Source organism: Dendrobates tinctorius, unplaced genomic scaffold, assembly GCF_039654945.1.
Source record: "Dendrobates tinctorius isolate UK_male_01 unplaced genomic scaffold, ASM3965494v1 ptg000032l, whole genome shotgun sequence".
NCBI classification, from domain to species: domain Eukaryota; kingdom Metazoa; phylum Chordata; class Amphibia; order Anura; family Dendrobatidae; genus Dendrobates; species Dendrobates tinctorius.
This window is the reverse complement of record NW_027361700.1, coordinates 7,260,214-7,278,816: the sequence shown is the minus strand read 5'-3', so window position 1 is coordinate 7,278,816 and position 18,603 is coordinate 7,260,214. Positions and strand designations below refer to the sequence as shown.

The 18,603-nt window shown below is 42.5% G+C and overlaps 1 protein-coding gene across 9 annotated transcripts in view; it reads right to left on the bottom strand.

The window, feature by feature from the left end:
• LOC141086380 (zinc finger protein 385C-like) overlaps positions 1 to 18,603 on the bottom strand; it is a 453,285-nt gene that overhangs the window by 105,783 nt on the left and 328,899 nt on the right. For 6 of the 9 annotated variants that reach the window (XM_073572354.1, XM_073572357.1, XM_073572356.1 and 3 more), the window contains one exon: positions 11,064 to 14,414. The exons of the other annotated variants lie outside the window; for them this stretch is intronic. In XM_073572354.1, the coding sequence (XP_073428455.1) occupies positions 12,870 to 14,414 (1,545 nt within the window). In that variant the 3' untranslated portion in view covers positions 11,064 to 12,869. Of the gene's footprint in view, positions 1 to 11,063; positions 14,415 to 18,603 lie in introns of those variants that run through there. 9 annotated transcript variants of the gene reach the window in all.

Genomic DNA, 18,603 nt, shown 5'->3' with positions numbered 1-18,603 from the left:
CTGGATACAAGAATACCAAAGGCACACTCTACAGTTCTTCTGGCCCTGGTCAGTCTGTAATTAAAATTTTTTAGGTGTGGTCCAAGTCACGGCTGGAGTAGGGTTTGAGCAGGTTTTGGCACATCTGGAATGCCTCATCCCCAACCATTACAAATGGCTGTGGCGGACCTTCGGTGTTGGGAAGAGGCTGTGGCATGGGGAAATTGAAATGGTTGCCATACAACCTCTGGCCCATGTCCAAGTTCTTAAAAGCCTGGGAGTCATTCCCAAGGCCAAATGCCCCAATGTCCACTGCAACAAAAAAACAGTCGGCATCCGCAATGGCCATGAGTACTGTAGAAAAGGACTTTTTATAGTTATAGTACTCAGAGCTGGTTCTTTTTGGTTTGATAATCCGGATGTGTTTCCCATCAACCGCTCCCAAACAGTTGGGGAAATTGCATACTGTCCAGAATTTGTCAGCTATTTCCATCCACTTTTCTGCGGTGGGCAGGGGCATAAATTCAGGACAGAGAACGTCCCACAAAGCCCGGCAGGTGTCCGCAACAATTCCCGACAAGGTGGATATTCCAATCCGGTACTGGAAGTGGAGTGAAGAGAGGCTCTCTCCAGTAGCCAGGAATCTGTAAAACCGAGAAAGAACATAAATTAATATTTATGTATATGGTTTTTTAAAACACACAAAATAATAAAAAAAAATAAAATACATGGCATAAAAATAATTCTGCAGCCTTTTGTTTACTACATGGCCTAAAAATAATTCTGCAGCATTTTGTTTACTACATTGCAGAACAATAATTCTGCCAGCTTTGGAATAGTACATGTCACAACAAAGAAAATTATGCAGGCATTGGTTTTGCAATATTACGTACCGTAATGTGACCAAGAGCCGTTCCTCAGGAGGAATCGCACGACGGAGCTGTGTGTCCTGTCTCCGGATGGCTTCTTGGACACGAGCAAGCAAATCCTTGAAGCTTTGTTGGGACATCTGGGTATAGTCACTAAATTTCTCCGGGTTTGCCTGGAGCTCGCTGTAGAGGGTGTGGTACGCACCACGGCGCTCTCGGAGATCAATAATCGGGTGTATCCACAAACGCCGCCACTGCCGTCTTCGCTGTCTCTCTCTCTCTCCCTCTGTTGAGGGCAAGCAACTGCATAAGCCTGAGCCATCCTGATGTCCAGATCCAAGTTGAAGTGAAAACTCTTCCAGCGCAGATCCATGTTGACAAGAGAAAATGCAAGCCAATGTGAAGAATTCAGCTGTAAACAGGTTCTATATAAAGAATTCCCATAACACAAGCCCACTGCTGTCCCATTGGTGGAGTCTGTTGCAAGAATTTTTCAAGGATTTTCCTCCTGTGAAATGTGACACCTAGACAACCCATGTGCATAAAAAACGCAAACGCATGGAAAAACGCTTGAAAACGTAAACGCTGTTTTTTGTCGTAATGCGGATGATGATGCAACGAAAAATTGCAGCGTTTATAAGTGTTTTTTGCATGCGTTTCATGTGCGCTCGAAACGCTGCGCAAAACGGCACAAGTGTGAAACTAGCCTCAGACACTCATTTAAGTCACATGCTGTCCATTTCCTTGTGATCCTCCTTGAGATGGTCCTACTCCTTCATTGTAGTCCAGCTGTGTTTAATTCAACTGATAGGCACACACCTGTCTATATATGACCTCACATCTCAGAGTGTATGTCAGACCAAATGCTGGGATACTGTTGTCTGTTACCTATATGGATGCTGCTCAGTTCCCTGCTTCGCTGCGTAGCCGTACATGCGTGTGTGGTTCTGCTGTGCTGCATGACCACCCACTTGTGCGGTCCCTGGCTGCCGCTGTGGAAAGCCATCCGCGGGTTGCAAGGTCCTCTGCACTGTGCGTGACGTACCACGTGTGTTCAGGCTTGCAGCTCTTGCCAGGTGTCCTTTGCAATGATGATTTGTGTCTAGCTGTGCTTAGGGTGCGCCCGGCCACACCTCCCTTGCTTTTATGAGGAATGGGTGTGTGCTAGACTTGCTGCTCCAGCCTATCACTATGAGGCAGCTCCTATACAAAGTTTCCCTGCCCTGTGGGGTGTTGCCAGAGCTTCGCATTGAGTTCCTGGACCTAACCATGTGTGTTTGTGTGTTCAGCTTCTGCTCTGATTGCGGTCAGTTCTGGGAGAGCTGAAGCCCTTTGTCCTGTATTGTTTTTCCGCCTGCTCTGGGGTCAGAATACCCAGATCACCTTTCCTGGAGGCTGCATATCCAGGCCTGTTCCTGTTGTGTCTTGTTTCCCGAATCCTTGATCCGTTCCTGTACCTGACCCTGTCTGAACTGTGTCCTCTGTGATATGTTCCTGAGGTCCTTCTGTGTCTTGAACCCTGTGCCCAGTGACTGTGACTCTTTGCTAACTGACTTTCTGCAATCTAACCTGGGTTCATCTTTGAAGTAGGAGTTTGGTGTGTCCACTGAGTTTTTATTACTCTGTGCTCAGCTTGTTATTTGGTGCAATCCCCGGCCAGTTCCAGTCCAATGCGGCAGGGCTTGCACCAGACTGCTTGGGTTCCTTTTTAGGTCACTGCCGGATGTCCAGAGCCTCATGACAGTGGCCTATCGTCTGGAGCCTGATGACTGCAGCCCGATGTCTGGTGTCTGATGACCACTTCCAGATGTGCTGGCTGTGCCTGATGTCTTCCGCCAGATGTCCGGATCCTATCCTTCCCTGCACGATGCCAGGAGCCTGCCGCTCGCTGCCAGATGTCAGGAGCCTGATGACTACAGCCTCATGTCCGGAGCCTGATGTCCGCAGCCTGATGTCCAGAGTCTGTCAATCGCTGCCAGATGTCTGGAGTCCGATGCCAGTGTTCTGATGTTTTATCCAAGATCCGAGTCCCGATGTCCTGCCTGAGACCTGATGTCCGCCTGGTACCTTGATGTCCTGATGTCTAGATGTCCTTCCTGATGACCTGATGTCCAGTTTGTGCCCTGCTGTCCTGATGTCCAGTCCATGTTCCGATGTCCAGTCCATGTCCTGATGTCTTGCCTGTGCCCTGATGTGTCTCGGTGTCCGGTCGGTGGTCTTGGTTGTCCAGCCCGTGTCCAGATGTCTGGTCCGTGGTCCTGCCTGTGTTCCAGAGTCGGTCCCGCCTGTGTTCCTGGGGAGTCTCCAGCCTTTTTTCCCGGTGACGGCTCTGCCTGAATCTAACCAGCCGATGACCTGTGTTGCCATGCGGTGTTCCTGTCTCTGTGTTGCCGGTGTCCCGATGTCCTGCCTGTGTCCTGATGTCTCCCAATGTCCGGTGTGTGGTCTTGGTCATCCAGTCTGTGTCCAGATGTCTGGTCCATGGTCCTGGTGATCCAGCCTGTGTTCCAGAGTCGGTCCGGCATGTGTTCCTGGGGAGTCTCCAGCCTTGTTTCCTGGTGACGGCTCTGCCTGGATCTAAACAGCCGCTGACCTATGTTGCCATGCCGGTGTTCCTGGTCCTGTCCTGCCTGTATCCCGATGTTCCGCCGGTTCCCTGGGGTCCACCCTGTGATGACGTCTATCCTGGGTCAGTGTCTGATGTTCTCCGGCTGAGCCTGTGCTATGCCTGAGAGGCCATCCTGATATGCCCATGCCAGATGACCCTGGACTGCATCAACCCGTGGTGACCCCTGCCATGGTCTGAAGTCTGTCCGAGGTCGGTGTCTGTTTTCCTCCTGAGCCTGTGCTACGCCTGAGGCCTGAGAAGGGCCATTCTGGTGTGCCCGTGCCAGATGACCCTGGACTGCATCGGCTGGTGGTGTCCTCATGCCTTCGTCTTCTATACTGTGACTTGTACCTTTCTCTCATGTGCGGAATCGGGAGCCTGGCATACTTATGTTTCGTTTATGTACTATGTTTTAGTTTGAGTAAACTTTATGTCTTCATTCCTGAAGTTGTGCGGTGTCATATAGTTCTGCACGTCACCATCTCTTCCACATGCTCAGCTGCCACAGACCCTGCTCGCTACCCTTCCCTAGTCTGGGTAGGTCCAGGATACCCTATGTGGTCCAGTGGATCCACATTCTGTCCCCACCTGGGACGCTCGCCTCACGTCGTCGTGGTCGGGCGACCTGGAGGCATCGGCTAGGGCGAGTCCGTGGTCGCAGCCGTGACAAGTATCACTGTGCTTGATTGGCCAGCAAACTCGTCTGACTTTAACCGCATAAAGAATCTATTGGGTATTGTCAAGAGGAAGATGAGAGACACCAGACTCAACAATGCAGATGAGCTGAAGGCTACTATCAAAGCAACCTGGGCTTCCATAACACCTCAGCAGTGCCACAGACTGATCACCTCTATGTCACGTCACATTGATGCAGTAATTGATGCAAAAGGAGCCCCGACCAAATATTGAGTGCATTTACTGAACACACATTTCAGTAGGCCAACATTTCAGATTTTAAAATCATTTTAAAATCAATTTTTCAAGCTGGTATTATAAAGTATTCTAATTTACTGAGATAATGACTTTTGGGTTTTCATTGACTGTAAGCCATAATCATCAACATTAACAGAAATAAACACTTGAAATAGATCACTCTGTGTGTAATGACTATATAATATGAGTTTCACTTTTTGAATTGAAGAGCTGAAATAAATTAACTTTTTGATGATATTCTAATATTGCGAGAAGCACCTGTATCATACACACTTTTATACTTCACGGTTTTGCATATGTTAGGCCTGTTTCACACTTGCTTTTTTTTGCAGCGCGTTTTTCCCGCAAAAAAACGCATTGAAAAACGCATACAAAAGCATACAACTGCTGCGTTTTTTTCAAGCATTTTTATGAGCATGCATGAAAAAAACGCAGCGTTTTTAAGCGTTTGTATGCGTTTTTAGTGCGTTTTTAGTGCGTTTTTACCGCGTTTGCGTTTTTTTCCAACATTAGGTGGCCACTCACACTAACCCAAACCATGACTTTACTAACCCTAACCCTGACCCTAACCCTTAACCAAACCATACTTAACCCTAACCCTGACCCTAACCCTTAACCAAACCATACTTAACCCTGACCCTGACCCTAACCCTTAACCAAACCATACTTAACCCTAACCCTGACCCTAACCCTTAACCAAACCATACTTAACCTTAACCCTAACCCTGACCCTAACCCTTAACCAAACTATACTTAACCCTAACCCTGACCCTGACCCTAACCCTTAACCAAACCATACTTAACCCTAACCCTGACCCTAACCCTGACCCTAACCCTAAACCCCCTTAACTAACCCTAACTTTACCCAAACCCCTAAATTCCATTGTCTAAACTAATGGTAAAAAAAAAAACGCATGTGCAAAAAAACGCATACATAAGCATGCCAATGCGCACATATGCTCACCATAGACTTATAATGGGTGTCTTGCTGTAAAAAAACGCATTGCGCGCGCATGCGTTTTTTTGAGGCAAATCGGACGCACAAAAAATGCAACAAGTTGCATTTTGTGCGCCCGAGCGCATACCGCAAAAAAACGCATGCGCGGTAAAACGCGTACAAACGCATGTGTATACGCACATAAGCGCATCCCATGCAAAGTATAGGAAAAAAAAACGCATGCGCTATTTAGCGCTAAATTACCGCGAAAAAAAACGCAAATGTGAAACCAGCCTTACTTTTCACATTCCTTTATTTTTTATTTACCGTGCATTATTTTTTCATAGTTTTGGTAATTTACTCTTCACTTATTTAAACATTCACTATACATATGCTGGGGTTATTTATGATTTGGTTGCTTTCACAACTAGTGTTAGTGTTTTATAATAGGAATAATCAATATTATTGTTTTATAGACATAAGTAGTCATACTTACATATCCATATGCTATGCATCATTTAGGATTCATTCTAATAATTCCACAAATTATTTATATGTCTCCCAGTTTGCGGCTATATTTGCATATGTATTATTATTGAAAAAACTTTTCAGCTCCAGCTGCATGTAAAATTAATACTCTTCTTTACTGAAACATATTAAAATGCATTATATCAAATTGCTCTCCACATAATAGCCAAAACCACGGACAGAGGCTACGCGTTTCGACCTGGACGGTCTTTGTCAATGGCTTTGGCAAAGACCGTCCAGGTCGAAATGCGTAGCCTCTGTCCGTGGTTTTGGCTATTATGTGGAGAGCAATTTGACATAACGCATTTTAATATGTTTCAGTAGAGTATTAATTTTACATGCAGCTGGAGCTAAAAAGTTTTTCCATGGTTGTTCCTGACGTCTGTCTGCATGGAGCTCCAAGGTTCTGCATTAGTTACTGGTGAGCTGGCTTACTTTTCTTTTCTTTCAATGATTTTATTATTCCACTGTGAGTTGCCTTGGTAGTACGCATGTGTGTCTCGGACCTGTGATCTCCTCAATGCCTTTGTGTCTTTATATTCTCCAGACGTCGGATCACGTGTTCCCTCACATGATGTTGTTGTCACTGATCACATGACCCAGGTCTTGGTGGACTTTAAGTCTTCACATGCGTCATCACATACGCAGTCACCTCTCATTGCTGATTGTGCTCTTTTTAAACACCTGCCCCCTTGATAATGTTACCTCCTGACGAACGCAATATCAGAAACACTCAATGGGGTGGCCACCACTCTGTTTGGGACCTCCTATACACATGTAGCAGTACTATATTATATCCCTTAGATTACCAGTCAATGCGTTGACTCTGTATAGGAACCACTGTGAATGTCTTATCTAATGATAGTGGCTCATACATAATCCTATTTGCACTTTGACTAGTCCCCATGATTGTTTTATTTTATTTAGTGCAGTTACGCATAATCCCATTTGAAACTTTTAGCAGTCACTGTGAATTATCCATTGAGTGTGGCTTAGGGCCCCATTACATTTAGCGATGCACCAGCGATCCCGACCACAATACGACCTGGTAAGGATCGCTGGTGCATCGCTAAATGGTCGCTAGTGAGCTGCCAAACAGACAGATCTCACCAGCGACATAGCAGCGGTCGTTACTTACCTGTCAGACGCGGCGACGATGACGTCCTCCGCCCGCGTCCACGCGTCGCTCGTCGGCAACAGCAGGAAGCCCAGCAGGAAGCCACCGATGAGAAACGGCCCAGGACGTTCTCGCGCGATCAGCGATAGCCAGCGGGGGAGCCGGTCGGAGGTAAGTATCACATGTAGCGATATCGCTAGCAATATCGCTGCTGCGTCACAAAATCGGTGACGCTTTAGCGATATTGCTAGCGACATCGCTATGTGTAAAGCCCCCTTTAAACATATTTCATTTAGGGCTCTTTCACATACCCATGTCTCATCATTCTCCCCTGCTCTGCTGGCGATCAGCGTGAGCAAGGGAGAATGATGAGTTATATTCAAGTGATAACAATGAGAGCAGGCGGTGGCTGATGGGACTATTACTCCCATCAGCCTACACCTGCTGCCGCTAATAACAGTGACAGCAGGAGCGGCTGATATGAGCATTCATCACCTGCCACCTGCGTTATAAATTTAAAAAAAAGGGCGTGGGCTCCCCTGTGTTTTCTATAACCAGCCAGGCAAACTGACAGCTGGGGGCTGAAACCCTCAGCTGTCAGCTTTAGCAAGGCTTGTTATCAAGAATCCCCATGCAGTTTTTTTTTAAATTATTTAAATAAAAAAAACGGCGTGGGATCTCCCTCATTTTTGACAACCAGCCTTGCTAAAGTTAACAGCTGGAGGCTGGTATTCTCAGTCTTTATTTACCATATAACTATAGAATTAGTAACGGCTAGCTGTCTTAAAGACACCTCTCTATTACTAAGCCGTGGGCTTGATGTCACGAGACAATACAAATGTGACATCAACCTCACAAATAATACCCCTTTTGGGATATTACTGTTGGCGCCATTTTCTGGCTGATATTTTGACATTTTTACATATTTTTTTTGGTACTATTTTTTAATTGTTTTTCAATAAAAAATATTCTTTTAAATATCTTTCTTTGTACTTTTGGTTTGTTCACACCATTTTGGTATATGAATTTTAGTTTGTGGTGTTTAAACCAACCCCTGTCCTACAGTTTCCACTGTGGTGTTTCATTTATATATTTCAAATGATGCTTCATTTTGCTTGTCTGTTATCAGTAGAATGTAACTCTCTGCAGGTGATCGACGTGAGCAGGGGAGAATGATGAGTGCTGTCTACAACACTTGGCGCCAGGGAACAGTGCTAAAGGGGGTTTTACACATAGCGATATCGCTAGCAATATCGCTAAAACGTCACTGATTTTGTGACGCAGCAGCGATATCGCAGTGTGTGATACTTACCTCCGACCGGCTCCCCCGCTGTCCATCGCTGATCGTGCGAGATCGGGCGGCTCCATTTCTCATTGTCTGCTTCCTGCTGTGTGAGACGAGCGATGCTGGACGCGGGCAGAACGTTTGGTCGCTGTGTGTGAAAGGTGAGTATCGTGCGCTGCGTCGCTGCTGCATCGCTGTGAGATCTTTCTGTGTGAAAGCTCACTAGCGATCATTTAGCGATGCACCAGCGATCCTGACCGGGTCGGATCGCTGGTGCATCGCTAAATGTAAAAGGGCCTTTACTGTAATGCTGCTTCTCAGGCGCCGATGCGTGTGGTACTGATACGGCACATGGTTGCCACACTTGTGCCGCAAGTATTACACACACGAATACGGACATCTCTAGTACCGTAAGTATCTATATACAATTTGTGACCAAGTCACTGGCAAGGTGCAGGAGGGGTGATATGTTTCAGTGATATAAAACCCAGAAGTTTTTCCTCCAGTACATTAAGTAGTGTGAGGGGTTAAGTAGCCCTTTTGTGAAGGGATGGGTTTTTGTGGACAACCATAGAGTGGGTGGGAGGTTGTCCACCTTGTCTCCACCCCAGGGTGTGGTCTGGAAATCAAATAGTTGGCCTCCAGAGGCATTCAGTGTTCAGTGTGACTGGAAAGGCTAATTCCAGATAAATGTTTGTGCTGGGACTAACCAGAACTATGTGTGTTTTGCTGTTAGTGGGAGGATCCCTGCTACCACAAGGACTGTGATTTGCGCTAGTTTGTTTTTCTGTTTTGCCCAGAGAGTTACATTTGTTTTTACTTCACCTTGGTTTATTCCACACATAATAAAATCACCTTGGTTTATTCCACACATAATAAATCAAAGGAAGTTCTTAAAGAGACAGTGTTCCTGTGTCTACCTCTGTGTACAGCTGAGTGAGCCGATATACCACAAATTACCGGTATACACAGGCATTTTGATCATTTTAGGATTTTCTTTTTCACTGCAGGTGTCACTCTGGAACTACTATGTCCATATATTTTGTATAAAGTCACAGTATATCCTACATACAGTAAGTGACCAGAATGCATGTTTACGGTTGACCACCATCTCCTACTCTCTAGGCTCCAGTCACTAGGCATTAAGGACACTGCTCTCTCCTGGTTCTCTTCCTATCTTTATGACCGTTCCTTCAGTGTTTTGTTCTCTGGCTCCACGTCATCTCCTCTTCCTCTCGCTGTCGGGGTACCTCAGGGCTCAGTCCTTGGCCTCCTTCTCTTCTCTCTCTACATGGCCCCAATTGGACAGACCATCAGCAGATTTGGCTTTCAGTACCATCGTTATGCTGATGACACACAACTATACACATCATCCCCCGACCTTACCCGCGCTGTACTACAGAGCGCCAGTGACTGTCTGTCCGCAGTCTCCAACATCATGTCCGCTCTCTATCTGAAACTCAACCTCTCCAAAACTGAACTTCTGCTCCCGCCATCTACTAACCTCCCTAAATCTGACATTTCCCTCTCCGTGGGTGGCACTATAACACCCCAGCAGCAGGTGCGCTGTCTGGGTGTTATATTTGACACCAATCTCTCCTTCACATCCCATATACAATCTCTTGCCCGCTCTTGCCTCTTACACCTAAAGAACATTTCTAGAATCTGCCCTTTTCTCACCATGGAAACAACAAAAACCCTCACTGTAGCATTGATCCACACCCGCCTGGATTACTGCAACGCTCTATTAATAGGCCTCCCCATTACTCGACTATCCCCTCTCCAGTCCATACCTAATGCAGCAGCCAGGGTCATCTATCTGGCTAATCGATACTCGGACGCGTCCGCTCTTTGCCAGTCCTTACACTGGCTGCCCATTCATTATATGATCCAATTCAAAGTACTTGTTCTCACCCAAAGTTCTCCACAGTGCAGCACCCCCCTACATCTCCTCCCTCATTTCAATCTATCGGCCTAACTGACTGCTGCACTCTGCAAACGACTTTCGACTAACCTCTGCACTAATCCGTACCTCCCACTCCCGACTCCAAGACTTCTCCCGCGCCGCGCCAATCCTCTGGAATGCTCTACCCCAAGAAATTAGGACTATCCACAATTTGCATAGTTTTAGGCGCTCCCTCAAAACACATTTGTTCAGACCGGCCTATCACTTTCACTAATCAAAATCATTCTATGTGTAAGTGTGCATGAGTAGCCCATTCACTATCTCCATCCATCCCTCACTCCCTCAAGATGGCTGGACCATTATTGTAAATACATCATTGTAAATACACACCTGTACTTTGCATCTCCCCCACCTCATTGTAGATTGTAAGCTCTCACGAGCAGGGTCGTCTTATTTTGCTTTAGTTATTGTATTGTTAAAGTTGTTATTTATGACTTGTGTTTTGAAACTGTTAAACTGTAAAGCATTGCGGATCATGTTGGCGCTATATAAAGATTTTTATTATCATCTGTATACAGTCTTATATGTACCTGCAGGTATCTATTTTTTGTGGTCCCAGTTTCTCAATACAATAATTGTGATTCAAATAATTATATGACTCATCTTGAATGGGCATCCTTTTTCTTTTATATACCCATCACCTATTGCTTGCATGTTCAATTAAGGTTATACCATTTTACTTGAATTATGGGCACTTTGGTTTCTGTTTTTTTCTAATCTCTTCTCTTCTTTTACAACATATAACCACAAATGTTCCTGAAGTAGCAAATCATCAATAATCACTAATTGCAGAAGAGGCAATATTCCTTTTATACGACAAAGTCTGAAGAATAAAGGACAATTCTAGCCACTTAATCTTTATTGTAAAAGACTTTTCACATCAGCAGCATTTTGAGGATATCTGTAAATCCCTTCTCACATATAACAGTCTCCAGGCTCTGTTGCAGCAGAGCTAAATAAGTGCATTATGTTCTGTTAGACCCTAGTACCCTTAAAATTTGATTTAGGATTATACAAGTTGTGTTTTTATTTTTTCTACAATCCATCTTGTTTTGAGCTAATACCTAACAGTTAACCATGTGTGTAAGAAACCTCCTTTCACTGCATATATTCATGACTTACAACATGGCAACTTCCACTCTGGTAAAGTGTTGTGTTGGATTAAAAGCACTGCTTTTTAGGACACAGTGCACCTGATGTACCAGTATGTTTATTGGACAAGTCAATTTCACAAACTGGTGGATTTTAACTTTGACAATGCAGTAAATCAATTTACTGATGTGAATGAGTCATTAAGAAGCTTTCTATCTCGCTGGTTTTCCAAAATTTGATAAACCCAATACTTATGAATATTTATTTCCCAAAGGAATTGTTTGTAGTTTACACAGACAGAAACATGTGTTATGAAAAGGCTTTTATTTTAATGTTTCCACTTTTCTAGTGTATATGGACACATGCTAAGATTGTCAAAGTCGGAATTGCATACTTTGAAATGATATCATGGATTCTATTCTAATCTGTATGGCCATAAAGCTGCTTTAAAAACTGTAATAAAAAGTGGAAAGACGTTTAGTGGAGGAAGAATACTTTGGAGCTTTATGCCCAACCGGGATATGCTTCTGACAATGTTTCAAAAACTAGGAACTACCTGACTTAAGTCCTATACACTTTGGTAAGAACATCAACTTATTAATAAATAATAAGTAAAGAAGAACAAGTCCGTTTGAATATAAAAAATGTTCACGTTATTGAAAATATACAACATACTCAGGTTTTGTTTTCACTTTCTCAGTTTTCTAAAAAATAAAGTTGGTCACATCTCATGCCACAACATAATAACATGGGAAATGGACATTACATTACACATGTTAAAGATAATTTCCATAAAGCAGAACTTTGGAGTACAATGTCAGACACTTAACATCTTCATGGAATATTGACTAAAAATACTGAACGCCAATAGATAATTGTTTCCTATTTTTAAAGGGAACCGGTCAAGAAAATGTTACTAGTCAAACTAGTACATGTGGAACAATAAAGGGGATCCCTGCTTTGTAGTAAGAATGTTCCAGCACTGAGAAACCAAGCTTTGAAACCACATGAAAATTAGCCTGCAATTTGCATGTGGTATAATTATTATTTTACTCATTTACATAGCGCCATTAATTCCACAGCGCTTTATAAACATAATCGGCACTGTCCCCCATGGGGCTCACAATCTAAATTCCCCATCAGTATGTCTTTGGAATGTGGGAGGAAACCCACGCAAACACGGTGAGAATACACAAACTACTTGCAGATGTTGTCCTTGGTGGGATTTGACCCCAGGACTCCAGCTCTGCCAGGATGCAGTGCTAACCACTGAGCCACCATGCCGCCCACTGCCATTCACTGCAGATTTTATCTGCACAAATCGTGTGGATCCCATTATTCCAGATCTGAACACAAAGCTCATTTTTTCAGTGCTGGAACATTGGCTTACTACAAAACAGGTATCGTCTTCGTCTTTTTCCCTGTACTAGGTCATATAGAGCCATCTTGGTACAACCATCCTGTCAAGTTCTATCAATCTCTAGGATAAACATCAAATAAAAGTTATAACCCCGTTTTTTCTAGAAACTTGTGTGATCACATTGTGACTACTACTTCATACTCTTTGGGCTCCCCACCTTCCATTTGAGACAACGGACTCTGACTCCCTTCTGTTTTCAAAGTAATGAATTGCTTTAGAAAAGTCTAGCTCATTAAGTAGTGGTCCATCGATCGCAATTTTAAGAACATCGTTAAGGTTACCGGCCATTATTTCCCAATCACTTCTTGGCTTCTGTAGCTCTTTCACCTTACTTATTTTATCAAAGAGTACAGTCCCAAGAGGCATGACTAGAACAACAGCAGCTAAGACAGTAAAATCAGGAAAAAGTTCATGCATCTCAGAGCTGGAATGGACCAGCTTCACACAAAGATCTCTAAAACTCAAGTGGCTAAGGCTGAACACAATACGCTTGAAGAGAGCAAAGTCATTTGATGCTCTTTCAGGAACCAAAACATGGCAGAAATACTGAAGAAGCAGCCGTAATTCCATTTCACCATAAGAACCAATGTCATCCAGGGAGGATGGGTAACTCTTTGGGTTGAACACAACTGAAAAAGAGCTTATAACCTTCAGTACACTACTAGGAAATCGGTCCTGTAGGTTCTTGCACACATTTTCAAGACAAGATTCTTTTATAAGTTCAAAGTTTTTCAATTGGGCTTTGGAGCAGTCAACCAATTCTACTCCTTTGTAGGAAAACCTGCTCTCACTGTCCTCATCAGGATGCTCATTCAGCTCATTAAGGAACTCTTGAAAGTTCTGTCCATTTGTAGATTTTTGAGCGTGCAGGGTTGCATGTGATGCTGTTACTATTGGATTTATCATGGATATATCAAGTTCCTCAATCTGGAATAACTGGTTCAGTTTTTGGAAGATAGGAAGTATATCAAGTAAAACCTTGGTAAAAGCCACAAACCAGAATTTTCTTAGCTCCAAGCACAGTCCACTGGCTATGGGAGACTTGGCAGATTCACTTTCAAGTAAAAGAACAAGAGTTGGCCAAGAAGAGTCAATGGTTTCGACAGCTGGCAATATGGACATCCATTGAACCATTCTTGCACAATTTAAGTCTATGCCACAGATGTTGAGAATATTATGTAACTCATTAAAGCTTTGATTTTCCCCATTTTTATTTCCATACAGTCTATATACTGCATCTATAACACTTTCATATTTTCTTGCATATTCTACACTGGTAAAACTCTCACTTGGAAGCAAAGATCTTCTGTGTGAAATATTGTGAAACTCTGATACAAGTGGACAAAAAGACTTCAGCCGTTCACCAACACCATTCTGGCTATCTGCCATTAGTGATGTACCATCAGTACTAAACCACGATACTTTCTTAGGTGGGATTTGAAAATCATTCAATATGTCTTTCACTTTGTCTAATATAGAAATGGCATCCCCTGAACACAGCTCAAACTTGCCCAGGAATGAGATATACAGTTGTCCATCACATGGTGAAATGGATGTAGTGAGCACTCTAAGACTTCGATGTTCTGTGATATCCATGGTCTCATCAAACACAAGCCCAATGAATGGAGAGTCTTTCAATCTCTTTCGATCTTCACTGTGCAGAACTTTAACAATGGCTGCCTGAATTGATCAAACACAAGAGTATGTCAATCTTAACCTCTCAAAAATCCACATGATAAAAGTTAGAAACTTCACCAACTACAACACACATCTGTGTAATTACTAAGTTAGGTAGACAACCCTTTCTGTATGGTAGGGCATCAAAAAGGAATATTTACGGTACTTGTTGCGTTCTTTCCGGTTGCACCCAACTCACTAAGTAATATATCTTCCATTTATAGTCTTTATATAACTGATTGTTCGATTTCATTTTAGTAAAGTTTCTTTTCATGAAACTTTAATGGACCAGACCCAACCTGATCATATTTAATACTGTGCAAAAGTTTTAAGCAAGTCTGGAAAAGTGCTGCAATGAAAAAAATGCTTTAAAATAGAATTGTTAATAAATTATTTTCATTAACAAACTGTTAAGTGAATGAAAAAAATAGATATTTCTATCACATAAATGTTTGGCCTAACCATTCTTTGCTTTCAAAACAGCATCAATTCCTCTATGGTCACTTGTACAATATCAGATATTTTGTAGAAATTTACAACAGAATAAATTTGCAGCCAATCAGATGCCTCCATGATGGTATTGCATGAAGGGTAAGTATCTGCCTTTATTTCTCAGCATTGTGAACACCATTAATCCTGAACGAACCCCCAAGTCAATTGACTTAAAAGTATCATCACATGAGCTAGGGCTTTACTGTTGCCTGAAGACACTTATTAATGTAAAACTCTCCAGCCATTCGGTGAACCAACTGCCCTCTGTTATAGCCAAATATTTCGAATTTTAAATCATCAGTCCAGAGCCCCAGCTGCCATGTTTTTGTTCTTCCATGAAGACCATTTCTAGCCAGTTCTAAGGTTTTGGCACTGCTGGACATCTTTAGATTTAAAAGGGAAGCATGTTTCCTTGGCTGAACACTGCATTTACGGTCGTCAACGTTGCCCATTTCTTAGTGCGTTTTCATTTGCAAAAGAGCTTGAACAATGCATTTTGAAGGCCCCAGTTTGCTTTGAAATCTTTGCTTAGGACTTTGATGATGCAGTATAACTACATGCTGTGCTCAGTCTTCATATGGTGTACGATCTTTGACATGAAACGGTCTTCCAAAACCTCCCCTTTATAGCAGAGGCAGTTACTCACCCAGTTTTAAACCTACATAGCGGTTTCTGTTTCAGTTAATGACTGTGACGATCATTATCAACTATTTGGTACTATTAGTTAATTAAACACCTATCTAACATCCTAACAAATCCCTGACTTTGTACAATTGTACCTAGAAGAATTGATGCTGCTATGAAGGGAAAGGGTGATCACAAAAAATATTGATTTATGATTTCTCCTTTGCTCATTCACTTTGCACTTTATTCTATGATAAACATACACTACTAAAACTTCTATTTTTCAAAGCATTCTTACTGTGGATCATTTTTCAACACCTCCCTAAAAGTTTTGCACATTACTGTACATTTCCTATAGAGAAAAACAGCCACACATACTACATTGCAGAATGAATTCTAGCAACCCTGGCTATAATCACTAAGATAAGAGCATTTCACGTTGATTTTTAGTTAAATGAGACTTCAATCCTTTATCTCTGCTCTTGCAAAAAGGTGTTTTTTTTTTTCCTTTTTCACTATTGACAACAAATCAACATTGTACTTGACCTATTTATTTAAATTCGCAGAGAAGTCTCAGATCTTTGCCTTGTTCTCTTTCCAATTACTGGGCATGCAAATCTCTAGCTGACTGCCAGATTTAACTGGGCTCAGACAATGCCTCATGGCATCTGAACAGTTCTATTTCATTTTGGTGCATGCGCTTTTCCTACAGAAAAAAAAAACCCTGTAGGCAATGATGTGTGCTTTGGCTTGAGGTGGCTTAGTGAGCTGGGGACAGTGATTAATTAAAGGCTATGGCCAATCCAAGAGAGTTTTCTTTTATATAAAAGGGCAAACATCCAAACCCAATGACCTTTGAATTTGACCTTCATTTTTATTGCATTACTGTGTCTTTCAGATATGTCCTGCGTAAAATTTATCTGACCAGAGGAGAGCTGGGCTACTGTACAAAATAAAACCTTCCCAATGAATCCAATAATGACTTAGATGACCGGACAAGTAAATCAAAATATCTGAAAATGGAAACCCAAACGGGTTCAGATTGAATATGAACAGCCTAAAACTACCATATAGATATACTCTCAACCCAGTGTTTAATGATTCCCATTCCTGTGGAAGATTTGGAAAAATGACCAGGAAACTACAAAACATCCAAAGTGTTTTTGTATGTTTTCATAAATGTAGGCGATCACCATATTTAAACCAGTTGTCTGGTCTTAAGCTACAAGTCTGTAGCCACTCACTATGCACTGTTAGGATTCTCCAGAGATGGGAGCGGGTGGTAATTTGATTGCAAGTATGTGATATGCGTACTCCTGACCACATTACGACTAGAAATGTTCCTGGATTATATTGTGTTTGATACTGAAAATTTAATAAAAAGAGTCATAAAAAAAAAAGAAATGTTCCTGGACTCATTTAATACACTTGCATTGAGCAGGGCCGAGCCCATCTAGTCGTAATGTGAACAGGAGTACGCTTATCGCGGACTTGCAGTCACACAACAGCGAATCTCCACAGCGCGCAGTATGCACGATGTGAGGATTCACAAGTCTGCAGTCACGTAGAGTGGCTGCAGATTTGTAGTTTAAGAATGGACAGCCCCTTTAAGACTCTCATCAATAAGTCAAAGCAGGGAGGAGTTACAAAAAGCATCTCCCACTCTGGAGGAACTTGAATATCTATCTGCTTTATGGATACAGGCCATTGATTTCAATAGAAAGTCTTCTGCTAAGGTGATGCTTGACAGAAACTGCTTGATTTGTCCACAGATGCTTGATGGGGCTGGGCGTGCTCCCGCAGTGTCCCCACCCCCCACCCCGCCCCCCGTGTTTAATTTATTGCTGGCAGGCCCTTCAAACAAAACAGGATTTTAGCAAGTTGGCAACCCCTTAAATTTGACACTTGGAAAACATGGAGTACTTGTTAACCCCTTCGAAGTTGGGCGTAATAGTACGCCCATGTCGGACGCCCGAGAAAAAAAAGGTGCCATGTTCCAAGACTTGTAGCATCTCCATTTTTCATGATCTGAGGCTGGGTGAGGGCGTATTTTTGGCACGACGAGCTGACGTTTTTATCGATACCACATTGGTGTAGATACGATCTTATGATCGCCCGTTATTGCATTTTATTGCAATGTAGCGGCGACCAAAAAAACATAATTCTGGGTTTTTTAATTTTTTTCTCATTATGTCATTTAGTGATCAGGTTAATTCTTTTTAAATATATTGATAGATCGTGCGATTCTGAATGCAGCGATACCAATTATGTGTATATTTGTATTTTTATTGTTTTATTTTGAATGGAGCTAAAGGGGGTGACTTGAACTTTTATTTATTTTTTAAAAATTTTTTAAAATCATTTTTTTTCTTTTTGCATGCTTCAATTGTCTCCATGGGAGACAAGAAGCTGCAGTACTTTGATCACCTCTGCTACACACAGGCGATGATCAGATCTCCTGTGTGTAGCAGAAATGCTCACTTGCTATGAGCGCCGACCACAGTGAATTTTTATGCTCTTAAATCACAGAGATACGGCACACAAAAAACTTAAGTAACATTTCCCATATGTTTACTTTACATCAGCACAATTTGGGAACCAAAAATTTTTTTTTTGTTAGGAAGTTATATGGTTAAAAGTTGACCAGCGATTTCTCATTTTTACAACACCATTTTATTTTTAGGGACCACATCACAATTGAAGTCACTTTGAGGGGTCTGTATGATAGAACAGGGTTCCCCAACTCCAGTCCTCAAGGCCCACCAACCAGGGCTGTGGAGTCGGAGTCGGAGTTAGTTTTGGTTGGAGTCGGAGTCGGTAGAAATGTACCGACTCCAGCTTTAAAAAAAAAATGTATTAATATTTCATAATTGAACCTTCATATGAATTTTATAAATGTTACTCAAATATATATGTTCTATCAAACTATGAACAACAGTGATAAGCAGTTCTGCTGGAGATAGAGACATTTCTTACTTCTTGTGTGTCACTGTTCTCCACTGCCCTTATCTAATCTTATACTTGGTTAACCTCATGCTGCCCCAACCCCCCTACTTACAATGTATGAAACTGAAAG